This window comes from Sugiyamaella lignohabitans, chromosome B, assembly GCF_001640025.1.
Source record: "Sugiyamaella lignohabitans strain CBS 10342 chromosome B, complete sequence".
Classification (NCBI taxonomy): Eukaryota; Fungi; Ascomycota; class Dipodascomycetes; order Dipodascales; family Trichomonascaceae; genus Sugiyamaella; species Sugiyamaella lignohabitans.
In genome coordinates this window covers 1,272,482-1,292,004 of record NC_031674.1, presented here as the reverse complement: position 1 = coordinate 1,292,004, position 19,523 = coordinate 1,272,482, and the positions used below count along the sequence as shown (strand labels likewise).

The following is a 19,523-nucleotide window of genomic DNA, read 5'->3' as shown; positions in this document are numbered from 1 at the left end:
GCTTTAAATAGTGGATGTACATTTCCCACATTTGACTGTTGAGCAGACTTTGCGATTCGCTATTGCTTGTTGCACCCCCAGTCATCGTTTGCAAGATGTGTCAAGAAAGGAATATCAAAACTTGATGCTGGAAACTCTTGGAACTGTGTTTGGTCTGCGTCATACTTTTAAGACCAAAGTTGGTAACGACTTTGTGCGAGGTGTTTCTGGTGGTGAGAGAAAGCGTGTGTCTATCGCTGAGGCCCTAGCTGCTAGAGGAACCGTCTATTGCTGGGACAATGCTACCAGAGGTTTGGATGCATCTACTGCCTTGGAGTACAACCATGCCATTCGTGCTTCGACTAATTATCTCCAGAGCATTGCTGTGGTTGCCATTTACCAGGCCGGTGAAAACATCTATAAATTGTACGACAAGGTTACCGTCTTGTACAGTGGTCGTCAAATCTACTTTGGACCTGCTGAGGAGGCCAAGGACTTTTTCATCAGACAAGGTTGGGACTGCCCACCTCGTCAAACTACCCCGGAGTTTTTGACTTCAGTTACTGATCCCAAGGGGAGAACTCCTCGTGCTGGATTTGAGACCAAAGTTCCTAACACTGCAGAAGAGTTTGAACAGTACTGGAAAAATTCTCCTGAACATGCAAGATTAGTGCAGCAAATCGCCGAATATGAAGAAAAGAGCGATTCCGGCCAAACTCTAGAGAGAGTAAGAAATATTATTAACCACCAATTTAAAGAAAAGAGACAGCCAAAGAGATCAAGATATATCCTTACTTACCGATCCCAGCTAAAGCTGCTCATTACCAGAGGTGTCCAGAGAGTCAAGGGTGACAAGGCATATACAATTATCAATGTGAGTGCTGCCATCATCCAATCATTAATTATCGGTTCTCTTTTCTACAACATCCCTAGTGCAACTTCTGGTGCTTTCTCTCGAGGTGGTGCTATTTTCTTTGCTCTTCTTTACAATTCACTTAGTGCTCTTGCTGAAATCTCAAACTCGTTCCAAAACCGTCCTATTCTTTTGAAGCAGAAAGGTTATTCTTTTTACCATGCTTCTGGCGAAGCCTTACAAACTATTTTGTCAGACTTGCCAGTTAAAATTATAACCTATGTCATATTCAGTATTATATTGTATTTCATGGTTGGCTTGCAAGTAGCAGCTGGTCAGTTCTTCTTGTTTTTGCTGATTATTATTATAAGTTGTCTTTCGATCTCTGCTTTGTTCCAGATGATTTCCACTTTAACCAAATCTGCATCCTCTGCTAATTCCATTGCTGGTGTGTTTGTCTTAGTGCTTTCTGTCTATACTGGTTATATGATTTCGACTCGTACAATGCACCCTTGGTTCAGATGGATTAACTGGTTGGATCCTTTGGCTTATGGTTTTGAGGCCATGATGGCTAATGAATTCCATGGTTTGAAGATGTCGTGTGATCTGCTGGTGCCTAGTGGCCCAGGTTATGAAAATGTTACAATTGCTAACCAAGTTTGTGCATTTACTGGTTCCAGACCTGGTCAAAGTTTTGTAGATGGTAACGATTACTTGTATGCTTCTTTCGAGTATAAATGGGATCATGTTTGGAGAAATTTTGGTATTCTTATTGGTTTCTGGATCTTTTTCCTTGCTATTAACTGTGTTGCTAGTGAAGTCGTCCGACCTGTGTCCGGTGGTGGTGATGTCTTGCTCTTTAAGAGGGGTCATATGCCATCCCCCGAGAACCTAAAAGAAAATGCACAAGCTGAAAAAGAAGCCTCTAGTGGTGATGACCTTTCCCTGGAGACTACTTCTAGAGAGGTCTTCAGTTGGCAGCACGTTGATTATACCATTCCATTAGATGGTGGTACCCGTAAATTGCTGGATGATGTCCAAGGATATGTAAAGCCAGGTACTTTGACTGCACTTATGGGTGAGTCTGGTGCTGGTAAGACTACATTGTTGAACGTTCTTTCGCAAAGAATCCATTTCGGTGTTATCACTGGTGATATGTTGGTCAACGGTAAGCCTTTGGACAACTCGTTCCAAAGACGCACAGGCTATGTTCAACAGCAAGATTTGCATCTTGCCGAGGCATCGGTTAGAGAATCGTTACAGTTTGCTGCTCGCTTGAGACAGCCTGCGACCACCCCTGATCGAGAGAAGCTGGAGTATGTTGAACAAATCATCAGGTTACTGGGAATGTCAGACTATGCTGAGGCCCTTGTTGGATCAAGTGGTCGTGGTTTGAACGTCGAGCAACGTAAGAAACTGTCTATCGGTGTCGAATTGGTTGCCAAGCCTTCATTGTTGCTTTTCTTAGATGAACCAACTTCCGGTTTGGACTCTCAATCTTCGTGGGCCATTGTTCAATTCTTGAGGTCTCTGGCAAACGCCGGACAATCTATCCTGTGTACTATCCATCAGCCATCTGCTACGCTTTTCGAGCAATTCGATCGTTTATTGTTGTTAAAGAAGGGTGGCAGAACCGTTTACTTTGGTGATATCGGTAACAACTCGAGTGTTCTGACTAGTTATTTTGAAAGAAATGGTGCTAGAAAGTGTGGCCGTGAAGAGAATCCTGCCGAGTATATCTTGGAGGCTATTGGAGCGGGTGCTACAGCCTCTGTAACTGCTGACTGGGGTGATATCTGGAGCAAGTCTCCTGAGTGTCACGATACCACTGCCGAGATCACTAAACTTCAGGCGGAGCTTGCTGCTCAGCCTGTTCCTCATAGTGATGTCCCTGCCAAGGTATTAACCCAAAAGTTCGCTGCTAGCTACTGGACCCAGTTTAAATATGTCACCCAACGTACCATGATTCAATACTGGAGATCACCTACTTATCTCATGGCTAAGTTCATGCTTATGGTTGTGGCAGGTCTGTTCATTGGTTTCACATTCTGGAATGTTGGTAATCCATTTTCTCTTGCTGGTATGCAGAATGCCATGTTCGGTGTTTTCTTGATCCAGGTTTTGTCTGCTCCATTGACGAATCAGATCTTGTCTAATGCTGAGCAAACTAGAGAACTTTATGAAGTGCGTGAATCATCATCCAACACTTTCCACTGGAGTTGTCTGTTATTGGCTCAGTATATCTCCGAGTTGCCATACCATATTGTCTTTTCGACTCTCCTTTACTGCTGTTTCTATTTCCCGGTGCGATACAGTACTGAACCTCATGTCGCAGGTTTCTTCTACTTTGTTTACTGTATTTTGTTCCAGTTTTACTATGTCGGTTTTGCATTATGGATTAGTTACTTCTCACCCAACGCTGCCTCTGCTGCTGCAATTGCATCTCTGTTGTTCAGTTTCTTGATCGCATTCTGTGGCGTTCTTCAACCACTTCAACTCTCGCCTTACTTCTGGGTCTTCGTTTTCAGATTGTCTCCATTCACTTATTTCATCCAAGCCTACCTTGGTGTAATCATGCATGATCAGAAGGTGGTGTGTCAACCCGAGGAGTTCAGTGTGTTCCAACCACCAAGTGGAATGACCTGTGAGTCTTTTGCGGGAGCTTTTGTCAGAAATGTCAGTGGATACCTCAACAACCCAGATGCTACATCCAACTGTCAATACTGTAAATATTCTGTGGGAGACGAATATCTTGCTACCATTGGTGTCAACTACGATCAAAGGTGGAGAAATGTTGGTTTCATTTGTGCTTATATCATCTTCAATGTCTGTGCCATGCTTTTGTTCTACTATCTTTTCAGAGTAAAGCAATGGCAAACCCCCAAGCTCTTCTCTATCTTCAAGAAGAAGAAGCCTGTCGAGGAGCCTGTCCGAGACATCTATGCTCCCAAAGAAGGCGACGAAGACGCTGTCTTTGGAAGAGTCAGATCTCCCTCGATGGTCCCTGGAACTGCTGAGTAAGTTAATACCAATCTACAAATTGCAATCAGCACTTATATATCATATCTATAGGACCATGTCTATATATTTTCAGTCCCGTATCTCTACTTTACAATAAACGGTTATTTAATTTAAACTCCACTCTACAGATCTCATTGCAACTGAATGAAGTGGCCGCTTTTGCCTCCGGCGGCTGGGGCTCCGCCCCAGACCCCGTAGCTCCTGCTTCGCACCAGTTTTATGGGACCGTGAAGGGATTGTGGGTTTCGAGAATGGGACGAAGATGCAGAGATAAGGTCACATGACGGTTATCTTTTATGCACGGCTGTGTACTGATAGAAAAAAAATTGGATGTGCACTGAAAAATCAAATCTGAGTATTTTGCTGTGTCTTAACTCAATAACTAAATTATAGCCAGAATGTCTAAAGACGAGTTAAAGTGAGTAGAATTTTACTGGTGACGGTAGCAGAAAACGGTGACTAACAAAATTAGATCCGCTTTGGTTGAAAAGCCTATTCCCAATACCTATGATTTTGGTAATCTGACTGTTTTTGACACAAACCCACTTGATTCGACGCTTTTGTCGGACGAGAAGGAGAAGGATGCCCATCTCCAGGCTGTGGCCAGAGATAATGTTCAACTCCTGATCAACCAACTTCTCCAGTTGCCAGTGAAGACCACCACCGACTCCAACAACAGCTCCTCCAAGCAAGACAGCACGGTAGTCCTATTTTCCCTCCCAGAGCCATCTACAGAGCTTCCCCGTGAAAAGCCTTTACCCAAGCCCAAGCCTCCTACCAAATGGGAGTTGTTTGCTGCTAAAAAGGGTATTCAAAAGAAGGCCAAGGATGGCAAACTGGTTTACGACGAGGCTACTGGCGAGTGGGTGCCCAAATGGGGTTACGGCGGAAAGAACAAGCAACTTGACAACCAGTGGTTGGTTGAGGTCGATGATAACAAAAAGGGGGCTAAGCCTGGTGACGAACTTATTGATCCCAGAACCCTGAATAGACAAGACAGAAAGAAGTTGGTCAAGAAGAACCAGCTTCAACAGGAACGAAACGCCAAAAGAGCGCTGGGAAAATAACAGACCATATGCATTTCAAGTAACAACTGTTTTTATTTATAAGTCATGTATAATTAATAATGATAAAATGAGATTGGATCGTAGACTCGCGGTTTTCAGCCCATGAGGCCCAAAATTTGTCTGGTAACGCCGCAAAGTATGCGGCGAAAAACGTTAAAATTTATTTGAAAATTTGGTTTTTATGAAACGTAAAAAGTTGAAGAACAAAAACGGGCACTCTGGCCGAGCGGTCTAAGGCGTCAGGTTAAGGTCCTGATCTCTTCGGAGGCGAGGGTTCGAATCCCTCGGGTGTCAGTATTTTTTGTCTAAAAGCTTTTTTTTCATAATTAGCGCTCTTCCCCCAATAACCAGACTCTCCTCTGTCAAATAACAAAAAAATCCAGCCCTCTCCTGCGAAGCAGGAGCAACCAGGGTCTGGGGCGGAGCCCCAGCCGCCGGAGGCAGTGGGAGACAGAGCGTAGAAGCACATGATAAAGAAGCTGCGTTACCGCGGTTCAATCGACATGAACGCCATGTCAGGAACCTTATTAGGAGACATGGGCAGGGATTGGCAGTGATAGTAATTCAGGCTGCTTCAAGGACTCCGCATTGACATGGAGAGAGATCCCCGCAAAACCAGCATAGCTGCAGTACGACGAGCCTCGGACAAATTCGAACCCGCCAGTACCTGCATATAGACCCAAGTTCTGATTACGTTCGGAGGGTTTTTATTGCTTGGGGCGGAGAGTTGGATCACCGATTCATGACTGGCGACTGATCCTGGGGCTCTATATATAGTAAACGCATTCGGTATAGTGTGGTCTAGCACTTTCTTGTCTAAGGGCATACAGTTTAGACGGTTAGCCTTGGTTCGTTGTGTCATTTGGGTGAACAAAATCCATTCGTCAATTCGGTATTGGCTTTATTAGAAAAACATACCACCTAAAGATGCTGGGAATCGTCATAAAAATCCTGGGACTGTTGGGTCTACTCACGCTAACAGCGGCTCTACGAGAACTGTATATTCAGTGGGAGTTAAAGAGCAATGCTAGAAAGCACGGTACAAAACCTCCTTATAGGGAGAACGGATTTCCTTTCGGTCTTCGTAATTTTTACAGAGGTGTCAGTGCATCTAAACAGCACCGAAGTTTCGAAATGGTGCTCGAAAAATTTTCTACTTTGGGTCGTGATACTACCCATGGTGAACTATTAGGTCTTAATCGAATCCTAACACGAGACGCTGAGAATGTCAAGGCTGTTCTTGCTACCAATTTCAAGGACTATTCACTTGGCCACCGTTATGACGGCATGTATCCATTGCTTGGTGACGGTATTTTCACTCTCAGTGGTGAGGGTTGGAAACATTCTCGGGCCCTGTTGCGTCCTCAATTCTCCCGTCAACAGGTGTCGCAGCTCAAATCGCTCAACACTCATGTCAACCAACTTCTTAGCAATTTCAAGCGTGATAGTGCTAAAGATCATGGCCGTGGGGTTGGCTATTTCGATTCTCAAATCCTCTTCCATGACTTGACTCTTGATACTGCCACCGAATTTTTGTTCGGTGAAAGTGTTGATGCTTTGGCCAACGGTAACCGTGAAGTTCAAGGTCCAGAAATCAAGGTCACTGCCAAACAATTCGCTACATGTTTCAATGCTAGTTTAAGAACTATTTTATTACGTCTGCAGGCCGCCAAGTTCTCATATCTTATCAACCCCAAACACTTTCAAGAGGAAGTCAAGATCTGTCACAACTTTGTCGACTATTTCGTGTACCGCACTCTGGCTGAGACCGAAAATGAAAAAGATTCAGAAGAAGATGACGAAAAGTCGTCGTACATCTTCATCAAGGAACTTGCTAAACATACCAGAGATCCCAAGGTTATTCGTGATCAATCGTTCAACATTCTTCTTGCTGGTAGAGATACCACTGCTTCACTACTTTCATTCTGTACTTTCCTTCTTTCGCGAGACAAGCGTGTCTGGGAGAAACTCAGAAAAGAGGTTTTGGATAATTTTGGCACCGATACTGAACAAATCACTTTTGAGAGTCTCAAGCGATCTACTTACCTCAACAACGTTATTAATGAGGTTTTGAGAATGTATCCTATTGTTCCATTCAACGCCCGTACTGCCATTAGAGACACTATTCTCCCCCGAGGTGGTGGCCCTGACGAGTCGGGTCCTGTGTTTGTTAAAAAGGGAACTCCCGTTGCATACAGTACATATGCTATGCACCACAATCCCAGATACTGGGGTGAAGATCATGCCGAGTTCCGTCCTGAGAGATGGGAAGAGAACCAGCTACACATGTGGGACTACCTTCCCTTTAACGGCGGACCCCGAATCTGTCTTGGCCAACAGTTTGCTCTTACTGAAACCTCGTTCACTCTGGTGAGAATCGTTCAGACCTTCAGAGACATCGAGCCTCTACCGACCGCTCCAAAAACCTACAAAGACCTCCAGGGATTGGTGAGCTTAACTGCCTCTGTTCACGACGGAGTCTGGGTCAAATTTATTGAGTAGTTATTATACGATGATCTGTGTTTTGTTATTTATTGGTTATATTATGTCACATACTCGTATTTGGGCGGAGAATGCCTTCGGCGGCTGGGGCTCCGCCCCAGACCCTGGTTGCTCCTGCTTCGCAGGAGATGGCACGGACTAAGACGATGAAGGGGAGAGGAACGACTCGAGCGAAGCGAGAGGAGCAACCAGGGTCTGGGGTGGAGCCCCAGCCGCCGGATGCAGATGGTTGGGTGAGGGGTTTAGGAGCTGGGGATAGGCTCGTTGACGGGACGGACACCTCGCTTGCCTTGGAACACTTCTTGGACGGTGGTTTCAATGCTCTTGGGGGGTCTGCCGAGAATCTCTTCAAGACTCTTGGACACCACTGATGCCTCTCCTTTGTCAATGGCGCCTGAGATGACGGCCGCCTTTTTCAGGATTTCTCTGTCGCTATGAGCTGAGTGGTATTCAACATAGGTTTCGGGGTCGACCGTCTTCAGAGGAATGGGTTTGTCAAGCTTTAATGTAGAGGAGATGATGGTGGCTAGCTCTGGTTGAGTGACACTGCGACTACCACTGAGTAGAATAAGCTTGTTATGGAATTTAGCATCTGACGAGGGACTGGTAATAATCTTGGCGGTAGCTTCTCCAAGGTCACCAATTGAAGCATAAGCAATACTGCCTTCCTTACAACAGGTGACAATCTCCTTGACTTTCAGGAAATCATCGATAGCAGTGGCTCTGTTCCAGTATCCAAAGTACAGATAGAACGATTCGCTGTAGATACCCTCTCTAATAATAGTGTAGTTGGCAAGTTTCCCTGACTCGTGCAGCTCTTTAATATAAGCTTCTGAGTCTCTGTGAGCAAACATAACTGGTGCTTCAGTGGGATTGCCATTGAATGCCAAAGACGTATAGTAAACATGCTTGACACCTGCCTTGACTGCTGCATCCAAAGCATTCTTATGAGCAGTGACTCTGATCTCATGGGCCATAGAAGGAAATGAGATAATAAGCAGTTTATCGGCACCTTCATAGGCGTTTACAAGTGTTTCAGGCTTGAGATAGTCGCCATAGCGAACCTTCACTCCTGAACCTTTAACCTCTGAAGATACTCCATCAGGGTTAGACGAAGCGACAATAATGTCCGTAGCAGGGTACTTAACGGTATGAAGAAGATGCTTCAACACAGCCGAACCAAGGTTACCCGATGTTCCAGTAATTACAATTGTCTCTCCCATCTCTGATATCCAACTAACTCGAATTGTTCAACTTATCACGAAGTTCGATCCTGAAGAAACTTCTAAGTGGTTCTGAGACAGCAGTTCATAACGTCATATACATATGCCCCTCGCAGATCACCTCTTTATAACAGTTGCCTGTCAATCTCCGGACCACTTCTCCGATCCCTCTCCTAAAACTAACACACACCATCAAACCAACCAACCAACCAAACAAAAATTACAAGCTCAAACACAATTCCACGAGCTCTGAAACAGTCCATCTACCCAGAATCGACGACCTGCTACGCTTTTGCGCTGCCTGCCTCCGGCGGCTGGGGCTCCGCCCCAGACCCCGTAGCTCCCCTCGCTGCGCTCGAGTCGAGCTACCGGATTCACACAAGGCTTGGATCCTCTTTTTGCTGGCAGATTCTGATACAAATGAGCTGTTCTCTGAAATTTCATGTCTGCTTCTAGCACTGCAAATATGTCCATAAAAACACACACTTCACAAACCATCCCTGGAACGGTCCACCTGCCTGCAAAAGAAACCCCCCGATTTAAAACACACGGAAAAACACCCAGAACCTCAAAACTCTTCCAACGTCCACACCTGCCCCTCGAGGGATCTGCAAACTCAGGGGTAAAGCTCGCATAAACATTTAAGCGCGCCTGTATATGCAACCTTACTCGAAATAAGCTACTGCCACAAACGGCACTCAACCCTATCATCCCTGCACAGATCTACAGGGACCAACTTCCTACCTCGGAGTCCAACTGCCTCCGAGGGCTGGGGCTCCGCCCCAGACCCCGCTACTCCTTTGGCTTTGCTCGAGTCGGGCTCCAACTGTCCCAAAACCGAACGTCAAACCCCCACCGCAACTCCAACAATCCCAGCTCCTCCGATAGCCTCAACACCAACCCACCCCCCACGCCCGACGCCCGACTCGAGCGAAGCGAGAGGAGCAGCGGGGTCTGGGGCGGAGCCCCAGCCGCCGGAGGCCGACCCCCACCCCCTTCCGACCCGCCACGGCCACGGTCAGCTGGGGTACATGAACTGGGTTAGAAAGACGCCACCCAGCGATCGCGGCGCTTGACTCATTAAATCCTAACTGAGATGAGATGCATTTGCTAACAGTTGGCCTCATCAGCGAGAATGTATCGAAATGTGTCTGGCAGGTGCAGCATGTCATACCTGTCGCAGCGGACTGCAGTGGACATGCGGATCAAGCCGGGTGGTTAGATACCAGGGTCCGGCCCGCTGTCAGCCTGGATTATCGCTCTACAACTGGTCGACTGAATTCGCGACTACCGAATCTTCGGGCTCGATTGTGGCGGTTTCAAGTGCAAACTGGGGTTAGTGGGGTTAGCGGGGCTACCGGGACCGTGTTCGGGGAACCAGCCGTGGCGGGGTTGCCTAGGTCGTGCCTCCGGCGGCTGGGGCTCTGCCCCAGACCCTCTCGCTGCGCTCGAGTCGGGTTTGGGGGGACCCCTGCATTTCACGGTTGTCGCCACAATTGAGTTTGGACTGTGGTTGATGTAATTTTAATTGCTGAGTGGGGACTGGCTGGCAGCTGGCTGGTGTAGTTAGTTGCGACGTCCGTCCGGCCGGAATTAACTGATGGGGCCCTAACCCGACTGGATTAAAGGGATGACTCCGGCCGGCTCCGGGATACTTCCAAATTAGGCAATACTTAAAAGATAACAGAGTGGGTTTCAGTAGCATTCTGTGATAGCTGATGGTGAAAAAAAGTAATCGACTACGAAACCTAGCATATCCTGCCAGCAGCTGCCTCAGAAACCAGATACATATATTTCGGTGGCGCGCATAGAAGCTTGGAAAAAGGAAATCTGCTACTTGATCTATTTCAATTCACATCAATTCCATCACCAGTACTAATACACCCGTACCTACCGTGTTTGTTCACTGTAGACCTCGTCTATTAATTTTTTTGAACTGATTTATTATTTCCCCGCTTTAATTAGCGGATTCTGGTATTTTTTGGATTGGTTCCTGATTCTCTTCCTTGAACTGGTGTTTATATATTTTTTTTTTCATTGTCTTCTTGGTTGATTTGGTACTATAATTCACTTGACTGCGGGCCTGTCAGTGATTCTCCATCCTCATAATTGACTTGTTTATTTGTAGGTCACTAATTCGATCACGGTACCACACTGGTTTGTGAGTCATTTGAGTCACCGAGTCCTGACCGACAACCTGGATCCGCAACAGTGCTCGTGTCGTGTCTCGTATCCCATGATCAGTATTCCAGGAGCTCTTGATTAAAGTAAGTCACTGATTGGACGGACTGGTGTGCCTCCGGCGGCTGGGGCTCTGCCTCTGACCCCGTGGCTCCTCTCGCTGCGCTCAAGTCGTTTGTGAGAGAATCCCCAGTGTTCCTGACCCCCCACGCAATCTCCTGCGAAGCAGGAGCCACGGGGTCTGGGGCGAAGCCTCAGCCGCCGGAGGCAAAGACCCCCAGACGAGGTGCTAACAGGTGGTAGAAGAATGATTTTCAAGCCGTTGTCGAACCTATCGCGCCATGCTGCGTTAGCGAAGCATTTGTGGGTTCAGACAGGTGGACATAACCAGTCGTCGCAGCCGTCGGCGTTCTTTTTGACGACCAACCAGCTCGCTCGTCAGCAGTCGCAGCTCGCTGTGAGACATGGTAACGGGTTTGGCAGTAGTGGAGGCAGTTCTGGGGAGGATAGTACGACGACTGCGTCGTATGCCACTATCGGCTCGTCGTCGACTTTCCAGACTATAACTCCTCTGTCATCTCTGGATGATGAGAAACATAGAGAGATTCTTGAGGCGGCTGGCGGTGTTCATGAGCCTGCTAATTCCAGCGCATCGGGTGGTTATATGATGTATAACCACCAGCGGACGCTTGTTAAGCCGAAGCCGGTGACGGAATTCCATCGTAGATACTCTATTGATGCTAGAAGCGAGGCAGCTGAGACCAGAGATCAAAAAGTTGATGCCACAGAACCTAAAAATGCCAGTGTCAACAGTCAGAGTGAAGTAGCGGTTGAACAGGCTGGATTGAATCCGGAAATAGAATCACAACCACAGCACCAACAACAGTCTGACGAACTGCTGGTTCAACAGGTAGAACTGACACAGAATGAAGAGACTGAAGTGTCTTCTTCACTGCTAGAATCAGAGTCTCAAGTACACAGCCAGACTCTGTCGGATGTACAGTCACAACCGCAAACACGGTCGGTATCTCAGTCCTCGGCTCCGAGCTCGATAGCTTCGCTAGAGCAATTAACTGTTTCTAAGACTTCAGCTGCTATTCCAAATCTCGGCACTGTTTCTGTTTCACGAAATAGCACGTCGTTTGACGACCAAATTTCAATTGCGTTTTCCAGCTCTGATTATGAACGTGTTATCGAGTTGTACCGCACCTTGTTCCCTTCAAAGCCGCTCTCCATTCATGCATTTAATAAGGTCTTAATCTCAATCGCCAATGTTTGTACCGAAAACACTAATAATCCCGACCTTGGTCCTCTTCTCGATGCTTATACCTCTCTATTGAGCACTAAAGCTCTTGTTCCTAATGTCCACACATACTCCATTCTTATCACGACGCTGCTAGAAAGTGCTGATAAGCTTGGCGAGACTCCAAATCTGATTAATTTGCGTAATGTCGAGTCTCGTCATGCGAATCTGTTACCTTCGGTAGCGAGTGAGCTCGCCAAGGCATTGGAAGTGGCTTCAATGTATTCTGATCTGGTATTTCAACTGTTTGAAGCAAGTAATTCCGTCAAAGTACGTAATTACCCCAGTTCTATTTATGTCCAGCTTCTAGACGCTGCCATCAAATTTAACAAACTGGATCAATTGCCTAAAATCATTCAGCATATCCAGTCATCATCTTCTGATTCTAGTTTAGACGTTGACCTGCTGCTAATTAAATCTTACGGGTTGACCAAAGATGTGAAATCAGCTACCGAAGTGTTCAACAAGTATCAGAAGGGGTCTAAATCGCAGTTTAGCCCTGAATTAGTGAGTGCCATGGTTAGCACGTATTTCCACTGTGATGATGCTGCATCCGCTGCTCAACTTGTTGAGACCATTATCAATGACAGGTCAAAGGACTTGTTTGTACAATCGCCAGAGTTTGAACAGATTTTGGTCCAGGTCTTCACTGGATTTGCTCGTCTCGGTCAGTATTCTGATACATGGGCCTGGCTTCAGCAGGCCGAAAGTGACTCTTCTATATGTCCTATTTCTCTTGACACCTTAGTCAAGACATTTAGTTCTGTTTGCAATGCTAGGGCTGATTCTGTGAATGTCGAAAGCGATGGTGCTGTTGTTCATCAAATGTTTGACTTTGTTGCTGCCATTAAGGCTAGCTCCAATTCTGACTTGTTCAACGATGCAAGATGCGATTATATCAACTACTGCATTTCAACAAACAATTTAGAACGACTATACAAGGCTATTAGTGAGACTCAATACAGAGGAGGAATCTGGGATGAAACAACTCTGTTCCGAGTGGTTCAGTTCTTGTCACAACAAGGCCAGTTGGATCTTGCTTTGAATGTTTTCCAAATGCAATCGTTCCGACTCAAGAAGTATCTTGCTGAGAATGATGCTAGCGACCAATATAGTGCATTTGGAGAAGAGGTGTTATCACTTATTGTGGCAGGAATGAAATCCCAGAATCAACTGACCATGGACAATGCTTTGGCTGTAGCCAAGTCTGGTTTCATGACTCCCCGTGTGTTTGCCAACACTAATGGCGGTGGCATCGATGTTATGCAAGCCATTTGGGCAGCGAGATCTAATGGAGTTGAAATTTACTCTTCAGCAAGATCTCTTGCTCTTGATATAGTTGATTTGCATTGTACATGGATTCAGTCTTGTACTCAAGGTTCACTGGGAAATCTGTCAATTCCCACTGAAATCGCTCAAGAACTCACTAAAAACTTCAAGATTTTCATTCAAGATATCATTTCCCAAAAGTTACCCATTTCTAATGTTTTGCATGAGAATGTAGAATCTTCTTTACAGCTATTGAACGACTATGCGAGCATTGAGCTGTGGAATGATTATTTCCACAAATCGCAAAAGCCGGAATCACCTCCTTTTGTCGAAGAAGCTAGGTCTGAACCTTTTACTATTGTCAACCTCGATGCTTCGGCTGAGATTATTGGCTATGCCAGAACTGAGCACGGAGTCATGCAGGCTTTGAACACTCTTCGTGATACTTTTATTCGCAAGGAGCTCGTCACTCCAGATGCCATTCTGTATCTTGTAGAGGCTGCTGCTACCGGAAAATTGAAAGGTGCTAATGAGATCATAAGAGAAGTGTATTCACTGTCTTTGCAGTACTTGCCTCCTCATACTATGGCTCCACAAGCATGGGATGCCTGGTGTGCTATCCATCGTAGTATCGTCACACACAGTGCTGAAACCGACTATGCTCTTGCCGAACAGGCCTATGTTAGTCTTTTGAATATGGGTTCTTGTCCTGATGCTACAAGTTATGGTCAGCTCATGGCTCATGCTCCTACTAATGGCAACCGTGACGAAGCAGTAGATGCCATGCGAATGTTCAACGAAGCACGAGCCAGCGGTATTCCTCTAAACACATTTATTTACAATGTGTTGCTGTCCAAGCTTTCCAAGGCGAGAAAACTGAAAGAAGCAGTGGCTGTATTTGACGAGATGGACAGACTAAACATCAAGAAATCCAATGTCACTTACGGTACCATGATCAGTGCCTGTTGTCGAGCTGGAGACGGTGATTTTGCCATGAAGTTGTTCAACGAAATGGAGAGGTCTCCTTTATACATTCCCAAGGTGGCTCCATTTAACATCATGCTCCAGTATTTTGTACATGCCAAGCAGGACCGTCAATCCGCATTGAAAGTGTACAACCAGCTTCGCGCCCTGGGTCTCAAACCATCTCCACACACATACAAGTTGCTCATTGACATGTACAGTACCATTGAACCTATTGACATTGCATCTGCCGATAAGGTTCTTTTGACAATCAAAGAAGACGGTAGCGAGGTCACATCTCAACACTTTGCAGCTTTGCTGTTTACACGTGGGGTTGTGAAGAATGACCTTGCTGCTGCACAGGAGTTTTACGATGTTCTCGTTCACGAACGTAAGATTCGACCTGACAAGGTGATCTTCCAGGCACTTCTCGAGTCGTATGTGGTCAATAACAAAGTTCGCGATACCACCAAAGTTCTCCAGGAGATGATTGCCTACGGAGTCGACCTCAATGCGTACATGGCCAACATCCTCATTCGCGGCTGGGCCTCTATCAGTCTGGACAAATCCGTTGGTCTGTTCGACTATATCTTACAAGGCAACATTGCCGAGCCGTCATCGTACGAGTCCATCATCCGAGCATTCATCTTCCACGGCGACTTCACGAGTGCCAACAACGTTCTCAACCTCATGCGAACGAACCGCTATCCGGAAGCAGTAGTCCAAAAAGTGGACACGCTCATCAAACAGAGCGCTACCACAACGCCCTCAGGCGACCGTATCCTCCTGGACAGTATATTTAGACACGACGCGCATCGACTGCACGCAGTCAATGCCGCTTAACGCATTTAATGACTAAAAGTTTGTAACGTTTTCACGACATTTCTGAGATATATAACGGATAATATTACGATTTTTTCACTGTAGACGGTGTGTGCCTCCGGCGGCTGGGGCTCCGCCCCAGACCCTGGTTGCTCCTGCTTCGCAGGAGATAGCTGGGACCGTGGACGAAACGACTCGAGCGAAGCGAGAGGAGCAATCAGGGTCTGGGGCGGAGCCCCAGCCGCCGGAGGCATGTCCGAATTACCCCGCATTTCGGCTCGATAAGAGATATGCACGACCCCGCGGTATCACCAGATGATACTATCCGACCTGACAGACAGGCAGATATAAGTGGTCTGAGAGGAAGAGAAATGGTCAAGCCAGCAACGTCGAGCTCAGGCTTTTTTCAAGCCAATCCGGTTCTGGATAAGAACCAGTATGAATCGGATAAGGGTTTACAGCGGACATTGCGATTCTTCCGACCGCACTCCTTGTCGCGGACTCTGGAATCAAGAGCTGTTAAAGAACTCACAGAGCTTGGTGCGGAGGTGGTTACTCCTCAGACTTATGAATGGGTCGACGAGGCAGAACGAAATCCGCCGTTTATTGTGGAACAGGATACGTTTGGCCATCCAATAAATAAGCTGGTGACAAGTGAAGGTTGGAGGAGACTCAAAGATGTAGCGGCAGTTCAGGGGGTGGTGTCAACTGCTTTTGAACGCAGATATGCTGAATATAGTCGTCTGGTGTCGTTTGCAAAGGTGTATTTATTCGGACCTTCGTCGGCTATGGTCTCATGTCCTTTGGCAATGACTGATGGATGTGCCAAGCTGCTCGAGGCAAATGGTCTGACGACTCCTGGAATGAGACGAGCTTTTGATCATTTGACTACAAGAACTCCTAGTAGAGCTTGGACTTCTGGACAGTGGATGACTGAACGTCCTGGTGGGTCAGATGTTAGTCGTTCGGAGACAACGGCTGTTAAAACTAGAGCTGGTCATGATTACTACTGTCTGGATGGATTCAAATGGTTTTCCAGTGCCACGGATTCCCAGGTATCTGTCATGTTGGCACATAGGGTAGATCGCAAGGGAAACCATTTGGATGGCGGGAAATTGTCTTGTTTCTTGGGGTATGTACAAGATGAGGATGGAAAGACAAGTTCTGTGCGTCTACACCGATTGAAAAAGAAGTTTGGTACTACCCCCTTGCCAACAGCAGAAGTTCAATTAACAGCATTGAAAGGTGAGTTGCTTGGAAAACCGGGTCAGGGAGTCAAGACAATTGCTACTGTTTTAAATGTGACTCGTGTTTATAGTTCAGTGTCTTCTCTCGCATTCTGGAGAAGAGCTCTGTACATTGCAAAAGAGTATTCGCTGGTGAGAAGTGTGTTCGGGAAAAAGCTCTACCAACTGCCTGCTCATGTCCGGGTTCTGGCATCTCAGGAGATCCAGATTCGTGGTCATAGTTTCCTGTCGTTTTACGGAGCTGCTCTATTGGGCCGCGAGGAGGTCGTTCCCAAGGATCTTACTGAGCAGGAGAAAGTCCTTTTGAGAATCATTCCTGGTTTGTCCAAGATATCTACCTGTAAACGTGCTGTGAGAGGAGTGTCTGAATGTATGGAAGCACTTGGTGGAGTGGGATATTTAGAACATGATGTGCGGATGAATATTGGCAAGCTGCTACGTGATTGCCAAGTCAATGCTATCTGGGAGGGAACTACTAATGTTCTCTGTGATGATGCCATCAGATACATCTCCAAAGACTGGAAATCTGTTAAAAAGGCACTGATCTGGTTCGCTGACAATCACTTGGAGGATGACGAGACTGAGTTTCATGTTTCTGCACGCAGTGAACTCAGAGTCATTGTGAAAGACAGACTGGAGAAATGGATTGCAAAGTTCGAGTCTACTCCATTCCCTGAACTTCAACGCGATGCACGAGCTGTCATGTTCCCGCTTGCTGATATCGTTATTTCGATTCTCACGGTAGCTGATCTCAGACCTACTAGAGACATGATCCAGGACTCTATTGCCGAGGTCGTGGCCGGTACATGGGCCCGCCAGTCGACTGTTTCTAGTTTCGATCTGGATTATTTGGTTGTGTACGAGAAGCCACTGGACGAAAAGCCGAAGCTATAGGGGGGACAGGTTGCCTCCGGTGGCCGGGGCTCTGCCCCAGTCGCCGTGGCTCCTGCTTCGCAAGAGATTTTAATGCTATTATTTTCATATTAAGAATAAAACAAATATATATCAACAAAAATCATTATCATAATGTTATAATCACAGACGCTGGTTGTCAAGCCCTTTTCTAGCTCTCCGTCTTCGGTCTATTTTCTGGCCATGGTTAATTTCAATCTGAATCAGGGCCATAGATAGTATGCAAATACCTGACATCAACGTGAAAGCTCCTCCTGCTCCTAGCGAGCGAATCATCTTGTCCACAACTGCTAGTCCGACAGCACAAAGAAGGCATCGTGTTAAGTTGACTACTGCTGTCGAGCTAGCAGACTCGTTGGGAAACAAGTCAACCAGTAGAGTACTAGAGGTGTTAATCACATATGTGGCAGAACTCGAAGTTAAAAATGTCGACAGAATGGGTACAATATAGTGGACATGCTTCTGAATGGTCCATCCGTAGATTATGCAAGATCCGCATAAAATTATAGATGCCGCCATGGTGACATCCATTCTTGCCTTTTGAATGGTGAACTCGTGCATGTTGACAGGTTTCCCTTTAGCAGCACAGTCTGCCTTGAATTGAGCAAGCACTTTCCGGTATCGATATGTCATTAATCGACCAGATACAATGCTTCCAAGCAAACTACCTGCACCGCTTGCCAAATATGCCAAACCTACTTTGGATGACGAAAATCCATACTCGGAACTTAATAAACTTGACATGGAAGTGAGTACCATGAACCAGGTGGTATAATGCAATGCGTTTGGAATCAAAACTAAAACCACGTCCAATTCTCGTAGCAATTTGATGGTTCCGAAAAAGCTAACTCGGTTTGTTCGCTCAGGAATCACTGATGGGTCATATTCAGGCTCACCTTTGATAAAAGGGACTCCCCGAGTCTTGTGTCGAATAAATGCATATGGAGACATGTTAATCACATTCGATGGATAGATAGACCCGTCTCCTGCAATAAACCGGTTGGTTTCTGGAAGTAAAAATACAATGGCCAATAAAGTGACACATGCAGCGATAACTAGGAACCAGAAAATGGATCTCCAGCCCATTCCTTGAGTTATACCACCACCAATAATTGGTCCAAAACAATTCCCTAGAAGCCCAATACCACCCGAGATACCCATGTATATACCTCGATTCCGTCTTGAGGTGATATCTGCTATAACGCCATTTAATGTAGCGACTGTAGATGCAATGCCAGCAGCCTGAAGCATTCGAAGTCCGAATATAGTCCAGTAGTCTTTGGCCAGAGCCAGTCCTATACATGCGCCAATATATAACATAAAGCATAAAAAGTAGACTGGTCTTCTCCCGTAAGCGTCAGACATGGGTGCCCAAAACGCTGGAGACAGGCCCTGGAAGACGGAGTACACCGTCACCGTAAGATTTAGCTTTTCTGTAGAAACATGAAAGTCGGCTCCAATAGCTGAAAATGCAGGTAGATAAATAGGCACCGACACAGTCGAGAAAAAGGCTGCCCATGACGCTATACCAGTAATTAAATATCGCTCATAGGGCCCATATATAGTCACAGGAGGTTGAAAACTGCTTGCATTTGTAGTGATCTTGGCCATTTCTGGCTCGTTCTGATTCTCTTCATCTTTAGGGCCCAGAGATAGTGGGATAGGATGGTTTTCATTGCCATTTTCATGGTCATTATACAGGTCATGATCAGATACACGTCTTTGATTCACTTGTAGCTTCTGACTCTGGTTCTGGCTCTCGCTTTCATTTCCAGCTTCGAGCTGTTTTTCACTTTCTGGCTGACCATGTCCCTCTAAACGCTTCTCTTGATCCTCTAGTCCACCCGACTCACTATATAATTCATGTCGATTATCCACAGGAGGAGATCCAAAGCCAGCGTCCAAGGGACTGGATCCCACTGTGGACGAAGATGACATCTTCGTTCGATAAAAAGAAGAACCAAAGCTTTAGAATCGAAATCCACTACAGACTACGACTGAATAACTGTAGTATATTCCATGAAAAGCAGCTGGAAATTCAGAAGACTAGCTTTGGTTTTATAGCATGATAGGTCCAGATGATTATTGAACTGAACTGGATTCAATAAACTATAACCAAAGTTTAATTAAAACGGAATGTCCGCTACGAATCGCCTTTGATGTCCGCTTTTTCGGATGGTT

The 19,523-nt window shown here is 46.2% G+C and overlaps 6 protein-coding genes and 1 non-coding gene across 7 annotated transcripts; 5 read left to right on the top strand and 2 right to left on the bottom strand.

Moving 5' to 3' along the window:
• Positions 1-124: 124 nt before the first annotated feature.
• Positions 125-3,853, top strand: SNQ2 (ATP-binding cassette transporter SNQ2; the record flags this gene model as incomplete). Its single annotated transcript, XM_018879364.1, has 1 exon — positions 125-3,853. One exon carries the CDS (start codon positions 125-127, stop codon positions 3,851-3,853), a length of 3,729 nt encoding a protein of 1,242 aa, XP_018737287.1.
• Positions 3,854-5,132: 1,279 nt separating this feature from the next.
• AWJ20_2421 lies at positions 5,133-5,214 on the top strand (the record flags this gene model as incomplete). The annotated part of the gene is made up of 1 exon: positions 5,133-5,214. It is a non-coding gene; the product is annotated as a tRNA-Leu (tRNA).
• Positions 5,215-6,054: 840 nt separating this feature from the next.
• On the top strand, positions 6,055-7,422 carry DIT2 (Dit2p; the record flags this gene model as incomplete). The annotated part of the gene is made up of 1 exon (XM_018879363.1): positions 6,055-7,422. The coding sequence occupies one exon, from the start codon at positions 6,055-6,057 to the stop codon at positions 7,420-7,422; it is 1,368 nt and encodes a 455-aa protein (XP_018737286.1).
• Positions 7,423-7,664: 242 nt separating this feature from the next.
• AWJ20_2419 (uncharacterized protein) lies at positions 7,665-8,645 on the bottom strand (the record flags this gene model as incomplete). The annotated part of the gene is made up of 1 exon (XM_018879361.1): positions 7,665-8,645. The coding sequence occupies one exon, from the start codon at positions 8,643-8,645 to the stop codon at positions 7,665-7,667; it is 981 nt and encodes a 326-aa protein (XP_018737285.1).
• Positions 8,646-11,133: 2,488 nt separating this feature from the next.
• AWJ20_2418 (uncharacterized protein) lies at positions 11,134-15,204 on the top strand (the record flags this gene model as incomplete). The annotated part of the gene is made up of 1 exon (XM_018879360.1): positions 11,134-15,204. The coding sequence occupies one exon, from the start codon at positions 11,134-11,136 to the stop codon at positions 15,202-15,204; it is 4,071 nt and encodes a 1,356-aa protein (XP_018737284.1).
• A 269-nt stretch (positions 15,205-15,473) lies between these two features.
• AWJ20_2417 (uncharacterized protein) lies at positions 15,474-17,324 on the top strand (the record flags this gene model as incomplete). Its single annotated transcript, XM_018879359.1, has 1 exon — positions 15,474-17,324. One exon carries the CDS (start codon positions 15,474-15,476, stop codon positions 17,322-17,324), a length of 1,851 nt encoding a protein of 616 aa, XP_018737283.1.
• A 141-nt stretch (positions 17,325-17,465) lies between these two features.
• QDR2 (Qdr2p) lies at positions 17,466-19,280 on the bottom strand (the record flags this gene model as incomplete). The annotated part of the gene is made up of 1 exon (XM_018879358.1): positions 17,466-19,280. The coding sequence occupies one exon, from the start codon at positions 19,278-19,280 to the stop codon at positions 17,466-17,468; it is 1,815 nt and encodes a 604-aa protein (XP_018737282.1).
• Positions 19,281-19,523: the final 243 nt, after the last annotated feature.